Below are 11,629 nucleotides of genomic sequence, written 5' to 3' on the forward strand. Positions count from 1 at the left end.
GATAGTTCTTTTACTTTCTTTTGATTTATTCTGTCTACTGCTTTTCCCAGGTTTGTTCAGCTGGGACAGAGTCAGCATAAACAAGACAAGAACAGCCAGCAACTTTGCTCAAAACACCACTTGGATAGGGTTATAAATTTGTAAGTATTCTTTTTCTTTTTTGCTGTAGCCCCGTTTTTTTTTTTTTTTTTGCTTTTCTCATTAGACCTGAAAAATCAGGTAAATTTGATATTAAATTGTTTGAGAGTCATACTTTTGCTTTTACTACATAAGGGGATTCAATGCATAGCATGAAGAATTGGTTCATACTTCTCCCTTGTAACTTAAAAAAAAGTGCATTGGGGGGGAGTGGTGTTGTTGGGGTTTTTTAGTTTTTGTATTCAAAATTCTTAGCAGCCATGAGTTATCACAACACAAATGCTGAAGCTGCTGACTTTAAAAGGCAATTTCTTCTGGCTGAGAGGGCTTTTGAAAGAGGTAGTTTGAAAGGGATTGGTTGACCTGCGTGTTCATCATTAAAAAAACATTCAAAGTTGCAACCGTCTTTAGTGTGCAGTTACCCGAATTTATTTATTCTGAGAAATCTATGAGTGCCCTGTATTTATTTTAGTAGACATTTGAGGAGTCTTGTAAGGTCAAATGGAATATTTTTATATTTTTAATTTTCTGGTGTGTGGCCAGGTGCTGGAGAGAGTAGGGTAAAGTGGGAATTGATTCCTGCTTTGTTTTGTGCACTCGATCCCCATCTGTGTCGCTGAAGTCAGAGGGTCTATACTATCAGTATGCAGAGTGTTTTAACATCTTGTTTCAGACAGGTAAGTAGTTGATGGTAGGTTGCAAGGGAAGATCAATCTCCAAGTGCTTTTTGCCAGTGAAACACTTAGAATCATAGACTCATTCAGGTTGGAAGAAACCCTTGGGATCATCGAGTTCAACCATCAGCCCTGCTCTGCAAAGTTCTCCCCTATACCATATCCCCCAACATCTCATCTAAATGACCCTTAAACACATCCAGGAGTGGTGACTCTACCACCTCCCTGGGCAGCCTATTCCACTGCTCTTTTTGTGAAAAACTTTTTGAATACTTTAATCCCAGAAGATTAGTATGGGAGCCATATTCAACAAACCCAATTATGGTGGGATGGTAGGAGGATTGCTCTCCAGAGATATCTGCCATGTGGAATAATTTTGATGTATTCTGTTGTGAATAGAGTAACTTTCCCTTACTATGAAAAATAACTCTTAACAAAATTACAATAGGTGTACGTGTTTAATTTCAACTGAAATAAGGAATTAATTGTATGTGATCATGGATTGATTATTGCTGTACAAGAATGACCTTTAGTGATAGTCCAGATCATTTGAATCTTTTCTTAGTACTAGTATAAAAAATGGTCATGATATTATCCAAATATACTGTTATTGAAGAGGTCTTGGAATTTAGGTGATCAACTCCTAACTGCCCAGTTGACATCTTCCTGTACTGTAGGCAGCTTAAAGTTTCACTAAGGCAGGTTTTTATTTACTTTTGACTCTGGGGTACAAGATCTCTTACCCAACAGCAGGGCAACTCCATAGAACTGCAGACCTTTACTGTAATCCATTGATTTACAGAAGACTCAGCTTTGCTTCCCGCAGTGATTCTAGAGCATTCCCTCTATGCTGATGAAGTGAGGGAACCTTGAGCATAGCACTTACCCAAGCAGGGATAGAGACTGAGGGTGTCTCAGTGGGGCTGAGGGAGCAGGATAGCATGAAACAGGTTTAATATTGTGTATGAGACAATACTGCCTAATACCAGTGCTTAGTCATTTGGTATTATATACATTTAAAGTAATGATGCCACTGTGCATGGTTCATCATTAATAATCTTACACTTTGTAGGTCAATGTACCTGTAGTTTTGTAATAAAATATATCCAATGGTTATTAAAATAGCAAGTTAGGTTGGTAAACTGTAAAACTGTTTCTAAAAATGAAGGCACAACCCTGAATGTTTTGAAGGGAAATGGTTATTAAGAAGTTATTTTATAATAATAGCAAGACAGACAATTCCTTCTGTGCAATTGCAAAATCTCCCAGCATGTTTGACACTGCAGGAGATAATTCCTTTATTGCCCCCTTAAAATACAGTAAATTATTCCCCACGCTATGCTTCTGTAAAATGAACACGTTAAAGAGTGCCTATACACATAATTCTGGTAGTCAGATGTCTATACACATAATTCTTTGGTAGTCAGATGTTCATTTTTCTCCTTTCCCAAGTGTAATTTCCATGTTTTTCCGAACAGTGAAAGTGTAAAAGTCATAGAGCACACAAATCTGTGCCTCCTGTCACTCCTCCTCTTGAAGCAGATCATCTTTCTTTGCCAGTTCTACCAAAAATGCTCTTCTGTGCAGATATGAGAGGAAACAGGGTATCTTATAGTCAGTAATTTCTTTTTCTGAAAGTATATCTTTATACAGCCTAAAAATTTTCTTCAGCTATTTTTCTGCAACTTTAAAAAACCATTAAATATTGTTTGGACAGTGACAAATTGTTCTTTCAAGAAAAGTCATAAATATCACTGGTCTTTAAAGGCATGTTGTTCAATACTAAAACAAGGAAGCTTTCTCTTACTGAGTCTGAATTGCTGTTCTGAGTCAGAAATTTCCTTGGAGAATACTAAATTTTTAGAGATAAAATAGCTTGAACATAGTCAAGAGAGAGGGTTTTCAGTAATAGTAGTTGAGGCAGATCTTGCACTTGTTGGACTGTTATATTGTCTTGTTGCCCAAGAAGTACTCGAAGAAATTGAAAAATTATGCTAACTTGTATTAATTTGATGTTTGGTGCATTTTAAATTGAAAAAAATCTGGCAAATTTCATTCTGCAGTAGTTCCTTCTAGATACAAATGCAATTAAACCCCAGTCCTTTTCATAGTAAAATGAAGTACTCAGTCTAAAACTTTGGTTTCTCATCAGCAGTCAGATATAATTTAGGCCTAGGTTAGTTGCTGTCATTTCCACACTTTTCAAGAAAATCTTTTTTTTAATATCCTTTTTAGATCTTAAAAAAAAACCCCAAAACAACCTTACAACCTTAAACATGTGGTCATTTTTATCAGATACATAAAGCCAATAAAAAAAAGAAGTATTTGTTATTTTTACAAAGTCAGTTTAGAGATATTTATGAACTGGAATATGCATTGTAGAAATACTGAAGAGAAGCTTTTGGCTTAAATTTAGAAACTCTTAAGTATAGATTAGAAGCAAAAAATTGATACTTGAACAGGGTCTACAGTGATGCAGTGAAAGAATACTGAAAATGAGTGCAGAATGTAGAAGCATATTGAAGCTTCTCTCTTTGTTCAGAGAAATTCCATGCAGGGAAGAAGGGTAGAATTTTAGTTAGAGCTAAACAGAGCTGGATTACTTTTAACACCATCTACTATCATGTATGTGAAGAGAGACTTTGAGTACTGTAGTATAATTCTTGTTGGCTGACACAGTGCTCCTGTTCTAGTTCCCTAGTACTCATTGCAGTGTGGTATAAATAATACTGTCGAAAAATATACTCAGTCACCTTCCAAATGTTCTTCTTACATCTAGGAGTATGAGAAATTTGATTCCCTCACAAACAGGGAATTGAGTGTTTTGATTCACTGCAGCACTTCTGGAGGAGAGTGTTTGTGCCTGTGCCCGTTGTGGCCTATGCAATATAGCAATAATGCTTGTGCACCAGCTTTGATTCTTCCATAGGTATCTACTCTCCTGTTCAGTTTTGTGGGGCACTGGTAATGCTCAAGCAGGAGAACGCTTTAGTGAGTGATATCTGTATGGTCCAGGGCTATTTTCTCCTTAACTACTTGAAAAATACACCCTGCCTTCAGAGATATATAGTCCATGTTTTCAGAAGTTCCCTTGATATTAAATTTGTAATTTTTTTTTTCTTAAATCAAGACTTCCTAGATTCTGCTTGTTATCCAAGTATTGATCAAACATGACTCAAATTGAGTAGCAGCTGTCTACAAGTTAGTAGCTAACTATGTACAGGTAGTAGTATATGGGCTTTTTTACTGTTTGTTTCTGTGTATATGCACAATATAGACATTATTTTTTCACCAAGATAAAAGCAATGAAGCGAATTTCAGTGAACAGTGGAGCACTATATTTTCCTGTTTTGTTAATTAAATGCTCTACTGGGTTTTTTTAAATCTATAATACCACTTTAAATTATAAAAGTAAAAATAGAGCAATTTCAATAGTGTCTTAAACCCTAGTTACTTTTGAAAACTGTTGCCTCAATTTAGAGCAATTCTTTTGTTCATTCAATACTTCCATGTGACTTTGTTAGGATAAGGTCTGTGTCTTGGAGGATTCGATAAAAAATAGCTTTGTATTTGTAAACATGGCATTATCACTGCTTTATAACTGTGCTAAAGAAAAGGTTGGTATTGAACTTGTAATCTTTCTGTGTATTCACATCCTAGGAGTTCTTGGGGGTTCCTTATGTTGAAACGCAGAAGTAAATGAATAAAGGATATTTAGAGTGTTAAGTATATTTATTTTTTACCCTAAACCCATGCAAAATATCTAAATAGTTCTTGACACTGCTGTGGAAACAGTGAATCAAAAGGTGTTCAAAATTAGTCAACAAGCAACTTTGGAAATTACATGTTATGTTGGATTCTCAAGAGTATTGATAGTTATACAGTACAATGCTTTCTTGCATGCTCTGCTTCAAATGTGCACCCCAATATCTTGCTTCACATCAGAAAGTTAGATAAACTTTGATGAAGGCATTTATTCACAAAATGAGAATTGTTACGAATATTCCTGGAAATTATAGGTGAAGAAATTGTTTATATTCTGTCATCTGTTTACACCAAGCTTAAATCACAAAGTTGCCTTATTTAGTTGCTGTCTTCTGATGAGGTGGCGGTTGGGGTTTCCTTTTTTTGAAAAACCACCCACAAATATATTCTGCACTTCAATATAGCACTTCCTTGCTAGACAACCCTTTGTCAGAGCAGTATCTAGTCTTCAGCAAAGTGGGGGGGTTTTAAAGCCTTTTTATCCTCTCCTTTGTAATCTCCCAGAAGGGTCTGGATAGATACTGTGTTTTTACCTACAACTCTTATTTCTTCCTTTTCTTGGAAGCAAGATAGCTCTGTCTCTTAATTAAAACAAGCACTGCTTCAGCTCCTTGGAGATGTAAATATCTGGGTTAAATTGGGAGTAATCTACCTTCCTTCCTTCCTTAACTAAAAACTCTGCCTCTGATGGGTGAAATTCTTTCTTGTTTGGTGATTATTTGGTGGATTCGTTTTACTTTGGGATGACCCGCACTGGATCTCGTACTCTTTAACAGCTATATATTAAGAAGCATATGTGATCTAAACCTCTGTATACCTCTAAATAAAAGTACATAGCTCACTATTAGCTCTTGATTTGTAGCAGAGATGAGCATAATTAACCACTCTGGGTTAACTGATCCAACGTAGATGTGTTACAATAACTGTAATTTCTCTTACTCTTTTGACTGACATATATACGCTGTATGGTATTCTAAAAATAGCTTTAAGGATTAGTATTCCTCACTTAATTTGAATCTTTCCTCTTTCTGATTCTCAGTATTTCAAACAGAGTGATTCTCCAGCATTTATTGCCCGTGAATTCTCTTGAAATTTACTGGTCAGGCTTAGAAATTATGTGGATTTAGTCTTCTGTCTGAAGATGAAAGATTGCCCTTCACTGGGATTCTGAATGGCTTTGCCACTACGTGCTTGTCTCTTGCCAAATGGCTTGACTAAGCTGACTCTTACTGAAAGTATCTTCATTTTATATTCTGGGGGAAGTGGTTTTAAAGTAATTATGGGCACCTTCCCTGAAAGTACTTGATACTTCATGTTGGTTAGAAAAGACAAGAGAGTATCAGGAATCAACACCACATAAAAGGAAAAATTGTGTCATTTTGGGGCTTGAATGCTCTGTTCCTTTTTAGTCACACATCTCAAAAAGAATACTACTGGGAAGGGTCTGAGGAAAAGGAATAGTATGATAAAAGTTGTAGGAATCTCCAGAAAAGAGGTGGCTGAAGACTGAAGGAAATAAGTAAGTCCGTGTTGTGATAGTTTATGAAATGCTCTACTGAAGTTTGACAGGTGAAATAGTTTGGTATGATGATTTAAGTCATAGCATGATTGCATTTGATGAGAGAGGTTAACAAAATAGCTGAGCCAATTCTAACAGCTCATTGCCACCAAAAGGGGGAGGTCCTGCTCTTTCTCTCCTTCCTTATCACCTACTTTTTCAGTTACTTGTGCAAGCTTTGCTACTTGTTACAGTGCTTCATAAATCAGTTCAGCTCATCAGTCTGCAGCAAACTAATTTTGCAAAAAAAGCAAGTAGTTTCCTGGTAGATTAATGAGATTATTTAGACCAGTGAAGGTCCCAGTTACCACCAGGGCCAGCACAGAAGAGACAGAGCCACAGGGTCAAATGCAGCAGAACTTTATGTGGCTGTTGGCGATCTGTTAAATTGGCTCAGTTATCTTCTATAACACCCTTATGACAGATCAGGGAGCAGAACATGAGCTTTTTTCCAGAGATCTGGAGAAAGTGGTTTGAACTCCTTGTGATTCAGAGCCCATACATGGGTATGTAGGAAGAATTATATTTTCCCATTCATCTGTTCTGTCAATATTGAGCTCTGAGCTTTTCAGGTGAAAAAACTCATGTGCCTAGAATTTTTTGTGGAGTTGTCATCTGAGATGCTGAATATTATTTTAACAATAAAACTGTTAGTATTTATTTGCATCATACTGATTTAGATAGTAATTTTCACTTATTGGTGTGTGTTTCAAATTTTAAAAATTTTTAATATCTGAATGTTCGCACTTGACCTCTGGGTCCTCCATATTTCCTCCCTATCTACACTGAATACTGAATAAAAATCTACATGTCAAATCTCATACCATCCATTGGTATAAAAAAAAGCCTGCAACAGCGGCATGCATACCTTCATAATGATAGATGAGGTGTGATGAAATTTAGCTATTATTTTTTCAAAACCCAAGGGCTTTTTTTAAACCTGAAAAAATACCTTGAAAACAATAGTTCAGTATAATTCTGACTTGACAGGGACCTTGTTACTGCAACACACAAAAATATTTAGTTTGTATCTGCTGTCTAAGTGGTTTAGCATTTCTGTATGTCATGTATTAAAAAGCTAATGCAGTAGTCTCACAAGACTAGAAAAAAAAACATTTCGAGTTTTATAACTGGTCTTAGATTTTTTTTTTTAAATGTGTCAAAATACCTTCTGTTCTATTATTAAATTTGACTTTTCCAAGTTTTAGATAAAGAACTGTTATATCTTTTAGTACAGTGATCACTGTTAAAATGCTTTAGAAGTTCTGTGGCTTGAAGCTTGGTTTTTTTTATTTTATTCTGGAGTTAGTGGGCTGATGTTTCTCACTTTTGCCTATGAAGTCTCATCTTGATCCTAATGTCAGCAGCATTGAAATCATATCCTCTAAAAATGTGACTGTAACAAATTGCTGTGAAATGACAGCAAATCTAGTTATTTCTGTGTTGTGTATTATGATTTTGTTGAATTTGGGATTTTGTAGTATTGTCTCTAGCAAAAACCCGAAAGTACTAAACTATATGTCACCTTAGCGCATCTACTTTTAGACTTTTTAATGAAAATTCTCAGGACCTGAGAATTCAACCTGTCCCTCTGTCTGTCCGTGAATGATAAATTTCTATTCATCAATTTAAAAGAACTGTCTTCCTCAAGTAACCCTATTTGAAAAAGTAAGTCTAAGCTTTTCCTTTCCAAAAAGAAACAAAATATTCCTTTCTTTTTTTGCGAGTTATTTTGAGTTTTGTTTTGTCCTGTACTGCCTCTAAGTTCCTTTGTGTATTTGAGCAGCATAAATCATCCCTACTTAAAAGATTTATCTTCCCTCAGAGATCACCTTTCTGTATCAGATGTTCTGACCTTCTCTCATATTCCTTCTGTCTGCGCTGTAGAGAACCTGCTTCTAATTTGTATTGTAAAATGCTAATTTAGATGTATACCTGTGTAAAGAAAGTCTCTTCTTTCTCCAGCCTTTGAAATTGTATGTGCTGTTGGGAGTTACTGGTGATTGTTGTGGGACCTGGATGCAGTCCAGGTTTTGCTGCTGGTTGGTTCTGTAAGATAAAAGTTGCAGTATTACTGGACAGAGAAGGCTTCCTGGTTTTCAGTCCTCTCCACTTAAAAAGAATGTGACTGAAACTTTGTCATATGGAGGTGTTAGTGTCTAAGGAAGGAAAATTCTGTTGAAGGCTTTTTCAAGAGCACTGCAAGCAATTTCAAGGGATACCATTAGTGGGGGACAGGGGATGGACAACAAAAAACCAATACCAAACAAACAAAAACTCTGGATTTGCCGGGGTTTTGTACGTCAGATATATTTGCTTAGGATTCAAACAAGGCAGCAGAGTACATTTTGTCTCCCGTTTTAGATACACGTTACAGACCTGAACAGAACTGATCAATGTTGAAACAAATGTTGTGGCTTTCTCATGACTGCTATATTTCTGAGAGCTAAGCACATCACCGTGAACTTTTCCTTCAAAATATGGAACATCCTCATAGTAACAGAAGATTTTAGCTGTATCTTCTTTTACTGTAGAGACAATGCTACTTGTGTTGAAACTAACACCATGAAGCCTGCTCACAAGTGGGATGAAACCAATTGCACTTTGCATGTCAAGGGTGCATCGTGTTTATGCTCCTATCTATGTAATTTTGATTGGGACACTATAGAGCTACAGGTCTCTAGGGAGATCTGATAGCCAAGTCATAAATAATGTGCTCTCCTTCATGACTCTATTGTAAGATATTAAACTTATTAAGTAGATTAGATTTTTACATGAATAGTGTTAGAGAAATGAGTTTAATTAAATGACTGGATAATACAAGCACTCTACAAATAGTTACAGCTTAATACAGGGTTATTAATCAAAATTGGCATGCATGAACATGCGGTTCTTTCAATATATTTTTATCATGTTGAAGCAAGTAGGTGGAAAATAGAGATGGCTACTAAATACTCAAAATGAAATACCCTTTGCTGTCCAGCTTCCATTGTGCCTAAGGAAATAACTTTTGACTCAGTGTTTCAGAAATGTCATGTCTTTAGAAACAAAGCAATAAATAAAGAAGGCATCTAATTAGTGTTTGGACTTTGTTTTGTTCTTCTATTTAATTATTCACTTGCTAGTGGACGTAACAGGCCAGCTGCATTTCAGTAAGTGATGTCTTTTGGTGTTACATAGTGATACTGGTAAGTTAGTACAGTGTGCTAGTGTCAAATACCAGTGCTAGTCTCAGCTGGAATGCTTTAAACTAGATAATAAGTATCTGCAGAAGCTATGGGTGCTTTGGAAAGCCATTTACTTTTAAAGCATGTAGATAAAAAGTTAGACCAATGTTTGGTACTGGTTCTGAAAACACCCATCTTAATGTTTACAATATACTAGAAGTGATAATGAGAAGAAACTATCACTCTATTGGGAAAAAAAAAAAAAAACAAAAAACAAAACAAAACAGAAAGGAAAGGTTAAGTATGATAGAATTTCCACAGTATTATTCATACAGTTTACCAACAACAACTAAAATAAAACACTGATTTAGTGAGAGCATAATAGCAGAGGCTGGGTTCTTCAGAAGAGCTTCAACTCTTTTGAAATAAGAGTTTTGTTTTGTTTAAGAAAAGCATAAAATTGGCAAGCATTTTTGGAAATTTTATCCTAATCATACAGGCAGGTAACTTGCTCACATTTTTAGTATTTGTTTACATTCCACTGTAGTGCCACAGAAATCTAAGACTAAAAAGTCTAAACAGGAACTGTAATGCAATCTAAAATAAGGGAAAATAAAAATATATTCCGTGCAGTAAGGCTTCATTTTTTGCAAACTCTTTAGCTTTACTTTTTTCTCCAGTTCTAGAATGGCTAAATGTTTCTGTGACATAACCTAGCAAATTCTGACTACATCCTGGTAAAATGTAACTTGGTTTTAAGAATGCAGGCAAATTCTGTGTTTACCAGTGATTTGATTGTCTCAAATTCAATAGTAGACCGGTATAAGTAATGTTGTCATTGCAGTCAAAGTATAATCAACTGAATGTATTGCTATGTAAAATGGAAAAATACAAATCTAAATATGAAATTGAAAAATATTACTTTAATATGGAAAACTTTTTATTTTATATACCATATTCTAGTTGTAGTGGAATATTAGGCATACTATACTACCTGACATACTGCAGTCATTTTATAAGACTTATGAACAATCATGTGATGAAACATCCAAAATCCAGCGTATTTTAATAAAATAAAAGGCTACAAAATAAGGGAACGAGGTTGTTTTGGCAGTTTTAATAAAGATCCTAATTTAGAAACTGTGTCAAACATTAGTTTGTGCTCATAATGCAACTAGAAGATTATTACTGCATTTCATTTATAGAAGGGCTCGGCCATTGAGTATTCCAGTTCTTCCTTGTTTTTTTCCCTTTAAAAGAGGGTATTATACACATAAAAATAACTTCTTGTCTCTTGAAGAGCACCCAGATGGTGTGTCCTGACTGTGGCTCCAGTGGAATATGGCAGTGATGCTAACATCTGAATCTTCATTGCATCTGGGCTGGTCAATGTTCACTTTTGGAAATAGTGAGCTTTGACAGTAAGTTGCTGCTGTTATTTCTTACCTGAGAAGTTTTGGGCCCAAAATTATCTGCATATGCTAACACAATATTTAAGAATAGCATTCTGACTCTTTTTCAACCATTGGCACTGTCTACTATTCCAGTGTGCTATTATGTAAAGAATTTAGAAAATGTGTCTTCAGTAGCTAAAATAGTAGATGACAAACTAGTTAAAAAAATCTCAGGTATTAAATGTAGTTTTGGTCCTTACTGCATTATCAAAGAGGATGGAGTAGACCTTGGAATTCTGCATTAATGGCAAGGGGACAAGGTTGATCAGAAAACAACTCGTGTATGAGGAAAGATGAAATACACTTGGTTGTCTGATAGTGATGTGGAGGAGGCAAACAGAGAAGAGCTGTTCACCATTGTTCCCAGTGTAAGAATTACGAGCAACCAAGGCCCATGGTAATAAATGGAGTGTTACGTCAGACACAATTAAGTAATGGAACTCATTAGCACAGAATTCTGTAAGTCTAAGAGGCATTAGAAAAACTAATGAAGACCTATGGAAATCACTTTTCATGAAACAGTAGTCCAGTTTCAAATTTTGCTTTGGGTAGATCCTAAATCCTGGTTACTGAAATCCGGGAGGATATACTGGAGAAGGGATTGTTCAGTACCTGTTCTGTTTTAATAATCTGTCCTCAAGCATTGCTGAAGGTCATTCAATGAGACAGGCTACTGAACCCCATGAAATTTTGGGTCCACCTATAAGTAATGATCTGATGTAAAAAAGTGTTCAGTGTATGTGGTGGTATGAAAATGAGTCTTCCAGAATTGAAATCTTTGTGTTGTACTGAATACCTGGGCACCTTTGCTTATAGAGAGTATAAAGCAGCAGTATTTTAATACTACCTAGAAAGTAAATGAGTTTCTCCAGC

At 35.6% G+C, this 11,629-nt stretch overlaps 1 protein-coding gene across 2 annotated transcripts in view; it reads left to right on the forward strand.

The window, feature by feature from the left end:
* FIG4 (FIG4 phosphoinositide 5-phosphatase) overlaps positions 1–11,629 on the forward strand; it is a 75,597-nt gene that overhangs the window by 59,104 nt on the left and 4,864 nt on the right. For both annotated transcript variants that reach the window (XR_012632824.1, XM_074896152.1), the window contains exon 22: positions 51–140. Coding sequence is in view for 1 of the 2 variants with exons in the window: in XM_074896152.1 (XP_074752253.1) it covers positions 51–140 (90 nt within the window). In the remaining variant the exon portion in view is untranslated. The remainder of the gene's footprint in view (positions 1–50; positions 141–11,629) is intronic.

The sequence above is a fragment of the Athene noctua genome, chromosome 1 (assembly GCF_965140245.1).
Source record: "Athene noctua chromosome 1, bAthNoc1.hap1.1, whole genome shotgun sequence".
Lineage (NCBI taxonomy): Eukaryota > Metazoa > Chordata > Aves > Strigiformes > Strigidae > Athene > Athene noctua.